Source organism: Squalius cephalus, assembly GCF_949319135.1.
Source record: "Squalius cephalus genome assembly, chromosome: 9".
NCBI classification, from domain to species: Eukaryota; Metazoa; Chordata; class Actinopteri; order Cypriniformes; family Leuciscidae; genus Squalius; species Squalius cephalus.
Window position 1 is genome coordinate 37015136 of NC_137130.1, and position 16011 is coordinate 37031146.

Consider the following 16011-nt stretch of genomic DNA (forward strand, 5'->3'; position numbering starts at 1 on the left):
AGGTGTTTCTCAGTACTTGCCCAAATCCGGCTCGTGTGTTTCCTTAGAGTAGAGCAGTCATGATGAGTGAAGCCTGACACACACACTATCATGATGAGTGAAGCCTGACACACACACTACCATGATGAGGGAAGCCTGACACACACACTCCCAATCAAACGTTTGGATGCGTTTGTCAAAGCTCTCTAACTAAATGTTTGAAATAGACGAGATGGACCCCACTCCTGAAAACAAGTACACTTTAGCATACTTTAAAAACTTAGTACTTACTATGGAAATAATATACTTACAGTTACACTTTTAAGGAGTCCCTGTTACAGTGTAATGATACATTAAAGTACTGAGTAATAGGCTATTAATAACTACTGTGCTTACTATGGGGTTAGGATTTCAGTTTCATGCAATTATGGATAATTGATTGTTATTACTATAGTAACTACATAGCGTGTAAATGAAGTATTAACAAATATACTCAAGTGCGAACTGAATGTAATGTTTTCGGACACTAAATCGCATGTTAAATGCAAATGTAATATAGTTTAAATAATCATTAAATGTAATTAGCTGAACTTTAACTAAAGTAGGACTTAAGTACATCTCAATAGAAGTAATTATGAAATTACATATAGTCTATGAAACTAAAATATACTTTAATGTCATTTCTATTGAAACGTTTATGTCATGTATTTAAATATATTTGTAATTACACATTTGTAACAGTGATTTTGTACATTTAAAATATATGAACTTTAAATGTAATAATCAAGTACTTGAGTGTGTTAAGAAACTGTCATAGTAGTGTCTCTCTGTAAGTGCACTTAAGAGGCCTCTTATTTGACCAGTATTATATTATCTGCAAGTAATAGTTTACTTTAGTTTTTATATTTTATTTAGTCACGACATGCTATCCGGCAACAAAGGATTCCATTCATTATGCTAAGCTAAGCTAGCGGCGGCGCTGCCAGACTAAGACAATGCGTGCAATGAGACAAAAATGCATTTGCCCACTTATCTAAATGTAGAGGAGACTATTTCAAAAAACGGTGTCATGTTCCTTTAAGATTTGAAGTACACTACAGGTGCATATGCAACACACTGAAGTGCACTTAGGGCAGATGGTGAAGGAAAACCCCCAGTATACATGTGAACTCCTTTAACAAAGTTATTTAGTTGAGTGAATGAACAGAGCTGGAATCGAAGAAAAGCGTTTTGATATGTTTCACGTTTTGGTCACTACATAATAAGCATAGTTCCATTTCTGTTATTTCATACTTTTGATTACTTGAAAATATGAAACATTTTTATAATAAGAAGGAGCATGTCCAAACTTGTAAATAGTGTACATACAACACAAACTCATCCATGTAAACCACACAAACAACATAAACAATGCATACATACATAAAACGTGAACTATTGCATGTATACTGCACTTCATATACACACATGTGCGGACAGATAGCGAGACATGCGTTGTGCAGCCACAGACAGCAGGAGGAGTGTGCGGGGTGCGAGGGGTGGGGGTTATGACAAATATCAGCTTCACAAGCTTAAAAAACAATTCCTGAGTCTTAAAAGGCCAACTGTAACTTTATTGACACTAGTGCACAAAATACATCGTTAGAAAGTCTATGTGGTTCATAAAAAGCAGCTGAACCAAAGGTCATTGAGAAGAAACAGGCAGGAAACATCAGAACAGAGAAAACGCTTGAACAGTGCTGAATGAGACAGAGGAAGAGAGGGAACGGCCATGTTCACAATAGCAGATAACACACTACCATACTCGTTTTGCAGTATGCAGCATGTAATATGTCCATTTTCTGTATGCATGCAATAGTAATGCAGTAATGTGCAGTATACAACCAGAGCACACTGCGTAGGATACTATATTACTATATAAAAAAAATGAATTGGATGTACAGTAATAACGTCTTTTTGTTGGCTGATTATTTGATCAGACTGACAAAATGTAACATATTCTTACACAAAATGAAAACTGTAGGCTTTCTGGATTAAACGTGCCTTAGTACAGTATGTCAGCAATATGTAAATGTTTGTTGCATAGTTCATTTTTCACATGTTTCATATACTATTTTTCTAAGTAAGAAGTGTGCTATATGCAGTATGCTTGTGTTCCATTGTGAACATAGCCATTGTGTGAGAAAGATCATCAACATGTCATTCACACAAATCAACAGCAGGTGGCGTGATTTTTCTCAGGCCATGAAGCTGATGGAATCATTATGAATACAAATACTGGTGTATAATTTGATAATTGTGTGAACAAACAAAAGAAGATCAGTCATGTCACAGACATACAAAAGGATATTCAAATTTTCATGTGTGAAAATTTCCCAGAGTGCACTGCTTCTCAGCTTTCATCGAAACAGCACAGAACAGCCATAGGAAGGGAGAGCATGCAGCGCAGCATTTAAAAACACCAGTGGTTACAAAGATTCATTCATCCCATTTTAAATGCCAGCAGAAAACATAACAAGCATTTATTGATCATAAATGGCAAGGATGACAAACTTAAGCTGTTTCAGAAAAGAAAAGGTATAAAACAACAGTGAATATCAGCCAATAGTGCAGTGACATCAAAGCTGAGTGTGAAATCAGACAGGGATTAGAAACACTTGTGCTAGGTGGCATCATCACACTTTCGTTGTTTTTTCTGACAATGAAATCTACAGCAGGTATGCAATTTTTTGTTGAAATATCAAAAAGCCTAAATGAAATGGCCTTTCTAATCCCTGCTGAAGGATAACGGTTGAACCCACGGGTAAGGTAAGGTGGAGGTGCTCAGGGAGGGAGGGAGAGTAAAACACAGTAGCCGCGTTTCCATTACAGATTTGCACAAAACTTTTGCTATATTTTCTAAATGTCGATAAAAAACGATTGTAAAATGATGGCGTTTCCATTAACCGATGTTATGCGACTAAATGCGAGTCATTTTTTTCTTGTGCGATAAGTCATTCCAAAAATCACGGCTGTTATGTACGCCAGGTGAATGTGAAAAAAAAAACATTTCCAATGCAGTTTTGCGAAATATTCCTTTTTCGAATTGTATGTTTAACCAACGTAAAACATTTTTGCGATACATGGGAGTTTTTGCGAAATTGGCGTATTTCCATTGGGCGTATTTTCAATTCGCAATTTCAATGTGCGCAATTTGAAGGGTAATGGAAACGTGGCTAGTGAGACGCAGACACAAATGCTCTCATATGACACTTTCTGTCTATAGACTGACCCATCCCACAGCTTAAAGGGACAGTTCACTCAAAAATGAAAGGTCTGTCATTGCTTACTCACCCTTAAGTCATTCCAAACCCATATGGCCCAATGTTACCAATAAACTGTATAATTCTGCAGTACTCTAAAAGAGCAGTGCGAACATTCTTCAGAATTATTCCTTTTGTTTGAGGAAATTAAAGGTCCTACATGAAGGTGAGTAGCCTATATAATTTCATCAACTGAAATCTCTTACTGACAAATACATTCATCACAATTCTGACACAACAGGAGAAAAAATCTTTATATTCAAAAAGTTTACATTTAAGTCTACCTAATTAAAAATCATGCAGGATTTTATAAGATACCATTAAAAATGTCCCAGTCTCTGAATCTGCTGGTTTCTCGCAGTAAACAGAGATATTTCCCAGGCTCACACAGAGCGTGAAATGAGCCACACAATGAAGACCATGATATAAAGCTCTTTTGCAAAAGCTGAAGATGAGTGAAGCTTCAAAAATCACACTAGGTCCTTTAAATGATTCATTGAAGATCAGCTGAGAGTGCCAGCACACACGTACAAATGGCAAACTGATGTTTAAGAATATTAATGAAGATGAAGCTCTATACCAGGGGTGGCGGACTCCGGTCCTGGAGAGCCTCAGTCCTGCAGAGTTCAACCCTGATAAAACGTACATGCCAGTAGCTTCCTAGTAACCCTTCAGACCTTTGCTGTGTTCGAAATCGCCCCCTAAACCCTCATTCACTGTTTCCTACATTACTCCACTAATATAGTCCACTTGAGGGATTGAATGAAAACGAGTGAGTGAATTCGGACACTGAGTGTGCCGGAAGGGCAGTCGCTTTTGCATAGTTTGTGCTTGCTGTTTAATAATTAATTGAAACGTAGCAAACTGGCAGCTCCAGTAGTAATGAAAAGATTTATCCTGAGCTCTGCTATGGAAACTAGCATGCAAAAACAATAATTAAACAATTTAACAGTCAATTAAAAAGGAATTTATACCTGTATGATATTACACTGGATTTATTCAGCTGTGGCGCTCACAGTGCATTATGGGTTTTCTTTAGCCGTTGAGCGTACATCAGTTGTGCACTCATTATTGCGGTGCATTGTGGGTTTGAATGAGTGCACTCAGTAACGTCCACTATTGTTTCGGACACCACTACAAATGGCTGTCCCCTCAAATAGTGCCCTATTTGAGGGTATGGGGGCGATTTCGGACACATCCCTTGATTAGCCTGTTGAGGTGTGTTTGATTAGAGTTGAAGCAAAAACTCTGCAGGACTGTGGCTCTCCAGGACCGATGTTCACCACTCCTGCTCTATACCAAGAGTAGCCAACCCTGCTCCTGGAGGGCTACCATACTGCAGAGTTTAGCTCCAACCCCAATCAAAAACACCTGATCCAGCTAATCAAGGTCTTCAGGATTACTAGGAAATAACAGGCAGGTGTGTTGGAGCTGGGTTGAACTGAAGTCTGCAGGAGCAAGACTGGGTAACGCTGCTCCACACCAGGGGTTCTCAACTCTGGTCCTCAAGATCCACTTTCCTGCAGAGTTTAGCTCCAACCCTGATCAAACTCACCTGCCTATAACTTTGTAGTAATCCTGAAGATCTTGATTTTCTTTGTTCAGGTGTGTTTTGATTAACTCTGCAGGAAAGTGGACCTTGAGCGCCAGAGTTGAGAAGGTTGCTACACATACTTGTATAAAAAAGGGGTGAGATCCACTTTCCTGCAGAGTTTAGCTCCAACCCTAATTAAACACACCCAAACAAGATAATCAAGGTCTTCATGATCAGATGCTACAGACAGGTGAGTTTGATCAGGGTTGGAGCTAAACTCTGCAGGACAAGAATTGCCCACTCCTGGTCTAAAAGCACAACAATCATTTCAAATGTAGGATCCGAGATCTATTTCCTAACTTTATTAAAAAGCCTAAGTGGTCAAAGGTAATGATTTATGGAGAGTGTTCCTCATAAAGGCGAGGCATGAAGGCCCCATAAACTGTTCTCCCTCAAACTCTTTCATATAACAGCCTCACCATTAAAAACCCCTAAATGCCAGGGTGGAATGATGAGTTGACATTGATGTTGGAGCCTCAGATTTAACTCTAACAACCTTACTCTAACCCAAACATCTAAATAGTCGACAGGAAAGTTGCTCCTGGACCAACAAGGATGTGGATCCAGGAACACATCTTGCTTGGCAAAATCACGGTCACATCTACCTGTTATGGCTCCTTGCATGTTTCCAACCCAGAAATCCAGAAGTTACTCCAGGGAGTGACAACATCACTCTGAGTTTCTGAAATATTCCAGATTATTTCTGCATCATAACTGAGTAATTATTTTTCTATGCAGAACTTGGCACAACAAAAGTCCCCTCTTGCTCAGTAAAGAGGCTGGATACAATCACTTACAGTAAAACTGTACAAAGTTTTGCCTCAAGAAAGGGAAGAATATCCACCTTGTCACACAGCTAAGGCCATCTCAGGTTACAGGAAAAGAAAACTCAGTGTGGCATGGCTGAGAAGCACAGCGCAATGAAGTTTTCATGCTAGCATGCTAGCAGTTAAACACTTGCATCCCTTCCTCATCGCTAAGGTTCACACACCCTCCTTCATCATCAAGATCATCAAGCTGCAAGCTCTCAAAGGAGTACTTGTTTCTGCGGAGGGGGGACGAACTACGGGCGGCTTGGTTTTCAAACCCTAGTGATTGGCTGCAGGAGCCAGTAGTCTCCGCCTCCTCAGAGTCGCTAGTATCTGTGCCACTACTGGTGGAGCCATCAATCATCTGCACAGCCCCGAAGCGTCGGTGCGGGGAGCTTAGCTTGAGATTGGCTTTGCCGGGAGGCGTGAGCCCATTGGCCAGCATTCGGCGCTCCAACATGGCCATTCTCTCAGAACGGGAGAGAACGGGAGTGTCTCTTGTCTGATTCAAGACACGCGTGTTTCTTTCTAACTGGCTAACAGTGTTCTGGGACTTGTTTGCAGAACGATTCATAATTGGGGAGCAGCTACTAAAAAGTCCACATCTTTCCTCCCGTCCTGCTTTTGAACTAAAGCTCCACCCGGTGTGTCCATTATACTGGGTGTGGCTTAGTGAGCCGGTCCTGTGTATTGAGGAGGGGGCGGGGCTAGAGGTCAGGCTCCTGGTGCCTGTGTGGTGGTTTTTTGCAGCCAACTCTTCCATTAGTGTGCTATGGAGCGGCCCATGTACCCTGCCTCCAAAAAATGATGACTCAAAAATGTTAGCACATTGATTTGGAGAGGAGGGGCTGGGGTAGCTGTGGGCAGGGCTTTCGGCTTGGCTTACAGGGGAAAGAGGCGGAGACTCTTTCTGCCTGAACTTGCCTAAGTATCTGTCCTGCTTATGTGTACGGTGCAAACCAAACCCTGTGCCATAAGCGCTGTCACTGTTGCCATCACGTGTGTGTGAGTGTGACCTGCTGACCCGACCTCTGACTTCCTGTTCACTAAACTCTGCATCACTGCAGTCAATGTAAGGAATGGATGAGCTGCTGCCTTTAGCTGCGCGGGACGCCAGACCTGCTCGATCGACGGGGGGCTGCTTAGCTGCCTGACTTCTGCTGTCCTCTTGAATGGGGTACGTTTGGTCGCTGCATCCGTTGCGCTGAGTCGATGGGGAGGAGTTTCCACATGGTCTTAATACCGCAGAGTCTTCAGAGCTTACTAAAAATGAGCCATCCCTGACAGCCTGAGAGAAGAAGAGACAAAGATAAGAGTCTTCCATAAGTGCCTAAATATTTCAGGTTCTGGGTTCTATAAAAGTTAGGGTCTACGATTACCACAAAGTAATGAACTTTTCATTTACATTAATGCACTTGCAATGGAAGTCTAGCATTCCAGTGGGTGTAGAAGCACAAAATGTGAAGCTTGTTCATTAATTATTTAAGTTTATTATTCGATCTATAGAGTTTCTTAAACTGGGTGGAGCTACTTGAAGTCCACAGTTTTGCTACGGAATTGGGCAATTTTTACACTGTTGCCGAGGGTTGTTTTTTAGTTTGCGGGTTGAAGCAACACCTTTTTTTTCCCCCAAAATGCAACTTTTACTGAAGAATACTGAAGGGCTGGATTATAAACTGCACCAGTGGGATTATAAACTGCACCAGGCCCTGCAGTTGGATGCCAGGCCCTTCAGCCAAAGGAGGCTGAATAAGAGGCTCCTCAGTACATATAGTGCAAACTGAGCACTAAGGCAGTCAATCGGTTCAGACAATAATTTTTTACATTTTATTATTTAATATAAATCATGCTAATTTAAAGGTGCATTCAGTAGTTCTTGTATGATTTGTGTACTTTAAGTTCCATTACCACAATGGTGTTAGACCAGGGGTGTCCAATACTGCTCCTGGAGGGCCACTTTCCTGCAGAGTTAAGCTCCAACCCCAATTTAACACACCTGAACCAGCTAATCAAGGTTGTACTAGGTATACTAGAACCTTCCAGGCAGGTGTGTTGAGGCAAGTTGGAGCTAAACTCTGCAGGACAGTGTTTGAACACCCCTGTGTTAGACTCTTCACTGCCATCTATTGACGTGGATCTAACAAGACGCAAGGTGGGCTTCACTACTCAGGATCTTCTCCATCATCAAATCTTTCCACATTTTGTATGCTCTACCAATGTTTACACTTGTTTTTTGTCTTTCATGGTCTTTCTGTTTCCTGGCTTTAGACCTTTTCTAAAAGCTGTCTGCACCATACATAATTGAAACTTTATCTCATATGAGAACAACTTTTTATATTAGCACCAAACTACTGAATGCACTTTTGTATCTCCATCAATCCATCCATTTCTAAATAAATTTCTGTGGTAATTGATATTATGCATCAATTGCTTTAGAGTGAGTTTAAAGTCCCCATGAACCGGAAGTTGCAAACGACTTTTCTCTAGTGTTGTGACATATTTCCAAGTGAAACGTAATATTGAACAGAGGGCAGGGTTTTACTTTGGTGCTCCTCCTCTCCATCTCTCACTCATAGCAGACTGATGGTTTGAGGGGAGTGGTTAAGCGTTTTCAACCCAAGCCGTCAAACTGACGTCATCAGAAAAGGAACGCCATTCCAGACTGGAAGTAACTTTTCAGATTTTGATTAAAGATTACCACGGCAAACAATTATTTTCTGTGTATTAACTTGCACGGATTAATTGCTCACCACAAGACTAGTAATATGCGCTAACAAAGTAAATAGGGTCAATTTTGATTTCATGTCAACTTTAAGCTGTATTGAAACCAAAACATTCCTTAAAAACTTCTCTCTGAACTGATAATGCCTTGAAAACTTTCATATGAGAAGACACTAACTTGATTTGGCACTTGGACCTGTGCAGAACGCAGAGGTGACAGGCTACTGTTGTACTGCACTTTACTATGTTTCCTGAAAGAGAAAACAACAAACACACACAATGAACCGCAAAGCCTTTCAAGTTTACACTGAATAAATCTTTAAAAAAAACAGCAGTGCTGAATCTCTGACTTTACATTAATTAAAAGAACATATCAGACTCACCTATCAAAGGGCAGTTTTTTAAACTCATTTTCCTTCACATAATCTATCACCTGCTTCTGTGTCCGACCACTGCAGAGAAGAGGGGGTAATTAGTCCAACTGCATAAGATGACACGTTTCCAAAAGTAGCCAATTAGCTCCCTGTTTTTCAGAATTAAAGGGGGTATCCTTTCAATGTATTTCCAAAAAAATATATATTACTACAGACCAACATTTGTTTTTTGTTTTTTTCAGCACATTTCTGTGCAAATAGTTTTTTTAACCTGCCACAGTGCAATGCAGGCAGTGCAAACTATACCTTACCTGACATATAACCTGCAACCCGTTACTACTCATTTATAAGTGTCTTAAAGGTACAGAAGAAAAACGGCATGTTTAATTATAGAGAGGCCAGAGAGTGCTTGACTTAATTGCATCTTTATATATAATTTCATAACTACTTTTATTGTTCCACAATTACTTCTATAAATTAAAAATAAAAGTTTTAATCTGACATTATAACAAAGTGCACTTTTTAAAAGTGTTTTTAAGTGTGTTAAGAAATATATTTAAAAGTAAACTCTCTTTAAGTACACTTAAGTGGCCTTTCATTTCATTAAAGTCCCCCTGTAGTCAATCATTTTATCCCTTAAAACTCATCTTTGATCATCAAAATGACATATTTAAACGTTTTTTCCTTGAAAAAATTCTTTACGGCTTAAAATAGCTTTAATTTAACTCGACACCCTTGCCTAATTTAGTATACGCGATTCTATGAATATGCAAATGAGCCCCGCCTCTACTCACTCACTCAGCTCAGAGATCCACTGGTTGATGATCACACGTTGATCTGATTGGTTACAAGGTAGTTTGTGACCTCAGAAACACCAACGATTTCAAACCGCGTTTTTGAGACTGTCTTAATACTCAGCAATGGTGTCGACTTATGAATTTGCACATGGTTTGTCTTAAAGCATATTAAAAACAGCACATAGACAACATTAAACAACATTAAAAGCTTGATTTTCACCACAGGGGGACTTTAATATATTATCTGCCATACATTTTTTTTTTTAAAAACACACACACTCTGAAGTACACTGAAAGTGCACATTCAACTCTATTAAGCGCACTTCTTTTTTCTCAATTAAGGGTTCACACTACACATATATGACTATACCCAAACACCCACAGATATATTTTTCCAGATGTTTCACCAGATGTAGTACCTGAACCTGAAGGAAGAGCCCCTGCTGAACAGCACCGGTTTAGGTTTGGGTCTGGGCTCCTCAAAGAGCCTGAAGAAGGCGTGATACTCCACACAGATCTTCCAGAACATTTTACAGCAGTCCCGACTCGCCATCAAAAACTCCAGAGTATCTTGATTAACATTCTCCTACAGGACGAGACAGACAGATTACAAATGGACATTATAATATAAACCTAATGTAATGACACATTCATGTTAAAACAGTAATATACACAGCCGTAACCACACAGAAGTGAGACTCACGCTAGGGTCTGCTCTTAATTTGATAAGGAACCTCCTTCTCTTGAAACTCAGCTTGCGTATTTTAGACCAGTTGAAGTTGTTGATCCTGGTGTGGCCCTGAGTAAAGCACAGCTCGTGTCATGGAAAGCGCTCTGTTGCTCATGAATGTGTGTGAGAGTGTGTGAGTGCATGTACCTGAAACACGAGGACACCTCCGTGTGCCACAGCCAGACTGAGTTTGGTTCCTTCTCTGTCTTTCGCAGGATGAAGTCGGATGCCGTACATCTCTAACCGGCACGCCACCGCCAGCAGACGGTGATCTGACTCTGCTGGAGTCTGCCCACTTAAACACACACAAACACACAGTTATAACACTGCTTGGTGCTTCTGTTGCTAAATGCTATATTGTAGCCTACTTAAAGTGCCCATAATGTGCTTTTTGGGATATTCCCTTTCATGTAAAATTCTGCAAAGTTTCAAAGATCAAAGTGCAGATACATTTTTTGAGTTATTGTCTCATAAAAGAAAGAAGTGATTCTGAACTGAAACGAGTGGTCAGTAATTCCAGTCTCACTTCCAGCTGAATCTACGTATGTTTGTAACACATTTGCATAATGCCAGTCTATGATCTTCATTGGCTGCTGGTGAACGTCTACTTTGACCCTCAAACACTGTAGTTTATCTGAGACTGGAGGAGTTTGGTTTGTGTTGTTCATGTGGAGAAGACGCTGTTTTCTGCTGACAAAGCAAATCCACTGTGATGAGATTGACACAGTAAAACTGACGCCATCATTACTGTTCGTATCACTGTGTATCAAAAGCTGAGATTGACCGTTCCCAAAGACCCGCCCCCTTTAGTTACTGTTGCTATGTCCGACAAGCAACGCCGCTCTCACGCCACACCATGTTCTCACACAGTGAAAACTACATCGCAGAGCAGAGAGGACACTGACAACACACTGACAGACAGGACAGACCGTCATTTTTTTGTAAAGAAATTTAAGCAATAAATACCGTTTTGTGGCTCTTTAATGTGTCTGACAGATAGCTGTAGAGCCTCAGTTAAAGCTGCTCGCGAACTGATCATCTCTTCCTTCTAGTTCAATTATAGCATCAAATAAACATGAATGAACATCAGAAGGAATGTTGTTAAAGCCGCGGAAAGACGTCAGTACACACTGTTTTTCAAGTTCAAATCCTCCAACGTTATATCTACTAACTCTCCTGACTGCTTTGTCGGACAAAATGGCGGATTCAGCGGATTATGATTGGTCAGATCGCCTGTCAATCAAACTCCCTGCGAAGAGTCAATTCAGATATGCTAGTATCCGTTTGGTTTCTGACACGCACTATAAGTGGTCGACCAATCACAACAGACTGGACCATCTGACCAATCAGAGCAGAGTAGACCAATCGCAACAGATTGATGGCCCAGTCTGTAGTGATTGGCGTACTCTACTCTGATTGGTCAGGTGACCCAGTCTGTTGTGATTGGTGTACTCTACTCTGATTGGTCAGGTGACCCAGTCTGTTGTGATTGGTGTACTCTACTCTGATTGGTCAGGTGACCCAGTCTGTTGTGATTGGTGTACTCTACTCTGATTGGTCAGATGGCCCAGTCTGTTGTGATTGGTTTGCTCTTCACTGGATCATTTGACCAATCAGAACAAAGGAGGCTCTCAGAAAGGAGGGGTTTAGAGAGGCAGAACCCTTTATTGAACCCTTATTTCAGACATTGTGAGAAAAGAGCTGACGCTGCAATGGAAATTTATAGAAAATTAAAGTTTTTTGATCTTGCATGTAAACCTATTGTAACAGATAAAAACCTAATTAGAAACCTTTAAGGGTGTATTCACACTTGTTGTTCGGTTGGCTTGATTCGTTTGGTCCGGACCAAAAAAAAAAAAAAAAAACATTTAGTCCTGGTCCGCATTCAGATTGGCAATTTTATCACTGACCCTAAATATACATGTTCGTTTACATGTCTTTGGTCATATTTCAGTCGAACCGCACCATAGTTTGTTTGGAAGTGAACTGAGATCCATCTTCTCAGCGGTCTCGGTCCACTTGTTCGGTGTCACCAGGATTCGTATGGCAGCGTTCGCACTTTTTCAAATGAACCGCACTAACAGAGCAATCGCACCAGGGTTCATTTTAATCCAACCAAACATGCCAAGTGTGAACACACCCTAAAATAGCATAATGGGGCACTTCAAAAATTGTGTAATCATTTATAATGTCACAACAACATCTTCTAAACGTCCTCTGAACATCCGACATTTATTGGCATATTTATCTACAATCTACAAATTACATCTTCCAGATGAAAATGCACAAACAAATCAAATAGATCAGTGATATGTGTGTAAGAACTGAGCGTTTGTGTTTTTGTGTCAAGACTCACATGTGTTTATGGTGGAACTCCATGATCTTGTCCATCAGGGCCATCTGGTCAGGGATGTAGTTGGTGTTGAGCAGATGCTGTCTGCACTGAGTTTCCTCAAAATCTCCAATCTCAGCTAAATACACACACACACACACACACACACACACACACACACACACACACACACACACACACAGGTTCACTATGAGTAACTGAATGACAGAGACAGTGAGAGAGATATAAAAAGTACAGGATGGAAGAGAATATTAAGAAGCAAACGTGTCCATGGTTTTACATGCATTCGTTTCCCCTAAGAGCACTTTACATGAATAAGGTACAAATTGCAGCCCATTAATTAAAAAAAGACAATTATGTTTTTTAAAAAGAGGATTAGACGTCAGATAAACTATTATGTAACATAAAAGTAAGTATAGCAATAGCTAGTTTTAGACAAACATTTAGACAATCTCTTTAACTGACATTTAATCATTGTGGAAAATATCATTATACATAGTAATTAATTCTTCTGTTTTTGCACAAATCGTAGTGCTGACTGCATTCGACAAGTTCAACCTTTCAACCCTGTTACCAAAGTTATTGTAAGAAAATGAATCAAATAAATATATATTTCTTTAAATTCATAATACTGTAAATATAAGTTTATGTAAATGATCCCAAACTAGTTAACCCAAGCTGAGTGACAGCTTCATTTAGGCCGAATCTGCCACCGTGCTCTTGTTATTGTTAGTATTTTACAATAAAATTAGTGTGAAATTAGTGTTTTACAATAAAAATATGTAACACAGATCAGGATTTTCAAACATAATAATGAATGGAAAATAAAGCATATCATATAATATTTAGTTAGATTTTTTCTTTTACATTTTTGCTCTATTTTGTCCCCTATTCGTGTAAAGTGCCAAAACATTTTTTTGCCATAAGCACAGCAATAAGTGGTGTTTATTGCAACACTACAATCTTCATCTTGATAAAGTGACACAAGAGGCTGTGCATTACAGTAATTTTACTATGGCGTATTATTAAAACCCCTCTGGCACTAGTAATAATAATCACAGTAAACACTCCTTCTGCCTCATACAGCAATATAGTTTATTAGCCGAACTGTAGGCTCTCATTCGACAAGAAGCATAGCAACTGGACGCATCAATACAGAACTCAATAGTTGTGCAGTCACAGCTGTGTGATTATGAGCTAGTTTATACCTTTCAGTCTGGCTCATCCAATCAGAATTATCGATCTATTAGAGCTAAGGCTATAGCTAGTTAAGGCAGCATCGGACACTCTCACATATGAACATCAGTCGGCATAACTCACACTGGATGATATGAGACACCAGAAGAGCAGCGCTGGCGTCGCTACAGGTGAGCCGTCCACTGGCCAGATCCTGCCTGACCTGCAGCGCAAACAAGTACCTGAGAGAGAACAGGCATATGAACACACACGCCAGAGACACATGAACGCTGACAGACGCTGAGCGACGGCTCACCTGCTCAGATCCTCCAGCAGCAGAGAGTGATCCGGGGGGAAGAACTTCACAACAAACCGGAGGACGGTGTGCTTAGGCCCTGGACACACACACGCACACACACACACACACACACACACACACACACACACACACACACACACACACGCACGCACACACACACACACACACACACACACGCACACACACACACACACACACACACACACACACACACACACACACACACACACACGCACACACGCACACACACGCACACACGCACACACGCACACACGCACACACGCACACACACACACACACACACACACACAAATAAGCCTTGCATTAAAGGAGAACTCCGGTCAATTTTAACATTGAGCTCATTTTTTTGTACATTTGGAGTGCTGTCAATACAGAGAACAACGACAAAAATCGGTGTTGCCTACACCGTGTTATCCTCTTTTTAAAATTTGCACCCTGTTGACTTCAATGAGACAAGTTTTAAACCTGCTTTTAGCCTCTTAACATCCTTGATGTGTCATTACAAGTGCACAGCCAATGTGAGTGATTCCTTCAGAGTGAACAGGGTGCAAATTTTAAAAAGAGGATAACACGGTGTAGGCAACACTGATTTTTGTCGTTGTTCTCTGTATTGACAGCACTCCAAATGTACAAAAAAATGAGCTCAATGTTAAAATTGACCGGAGTTCTCCTTTAATGTGTTACACTCAAAAGCAGAGACTGGTATGTTTTGTGGAAACCTCAGGGAAATAGTAAACTCTCTCTCTCTCTCTCTCTCTCTCTCTCTCTCTCTCTCTCTCTCTCTCTCTCTCTCTCTCTCTCTCTCTCTCTCTCTCTCTCTCTCTCTCTCTCTCTCTCTCTCTCTCTCACACACACACACACACACATTCACTCACACACTCACTCACTCACTCACACACACACTCACTCACTCACACACATAAGCCTCACTCTCACTCTCTCACACATACATTTACACACTAACACTCACACACACACTAACACTCACTCACACACACACACACACACACACACACACACACACACACACAGACTCACACTCACTCACACACAGTAACACTCACACACACTAACATTGACGCACGCACGCACGCACGCACGCACGCGCGCACACACACACACACACACACACACACACACTAACACTGACGCATGCACGCGCACACACACACACACACACACACACACACACACACACACACACACACAGCAGTGAGGCCTCTTACGTGTGATCTGCTTTCTAATGGGCTTTAGTAAATCCAGCCAAACCTGTGGAGTAAAGCACACAGCAGAGATGAGTACGACTGTCACACAGATCTTTATATAGGCCTCTCACAACACAACCTCAGCGTCTCACACCACATGAATACACTAACGTACAACTGCCCACTTTGATGTATTAACTACAACTATTTTATGCTCAGCTCACTGAGCTCCTACAGCAGCAACAACCCGTTTGATTATAAAGGTAAACTCTTACCATTCTTCTGTGACGGCTCTGGAACTCCAGGCCAAAGTAATCGCCTTCAACAAGATTCAGATGCAAGCAGACCATCTCGAACAGAACCCGCCCAGATGAGCGATGCTGTGGACAACAACACACACACACACTTTCAGAAAAGTCCAAGTTAGAAGCAAACAGGCTTGAAGCCCAAACCTCTTAAACATTTTTATTCTGAATCTAAGGTTCTGCAAAAGAGCTTTCAGCATTTAAGAGACAAACTATTGCATGTTGTCTGGACTGTTTTATTAATCATTCAGGAACCTTTCAGTATAAACACACAGTCTCCTTGTGAAAAAGAAGTACACTTCAGCATATACTTATTTAAAAGTACT

General features: G+C 40.7%; 1 protein-coding gene across 1 annotated transcript in view; it reads right to left on the reverse strand.

Annotated features, from left to right (window-relative positions):
• The window catches only part of LOC307164121 (FERM, ARHGEF and pleckstrin domain-containing protein 1), a 46658-nt gene that overhangs the window by 15081 nt on the left and 15566 nt on the right, over positions 1-16011 (reverse strand). The window contains exons 3-13 of the mRNA XM_079880554.1: positions 15656-15760; positions 15402-15444; positions 14152-14230; positions 13980-14077; positions 12663-12777; positions 10454-10601; positions 10280-10375; positions 9996-10162; positions 8789-8857; positions 8584-8656; positions 6804-6972 (exon numbers count right to left, since the gene is read on the reverse strand). Of these exons, the coding sequence (XP_079736680.1) occupies positions 6804-6972; positions 8584-8656; positions 8789-8857; positions 9996-10162; positions 10280-10375; positions 10454-10601; positions 12663-12777; positions 13980-14077; positions 14152-14230; positions 15402-15444; positions 15656-15760 (1162 nt within the window). The remainder of the gene's footprint in view (positions 1-6803; positions 6973-8583; positions 8657-8788; positions 8858-9995; positions 10163-10279; positions 10376-10453; positions 10602-12662; positions 12778-13979; positions 14078-14151; positions 14231-15401; positions 15445-15655; positions 15761-16011) is intronic.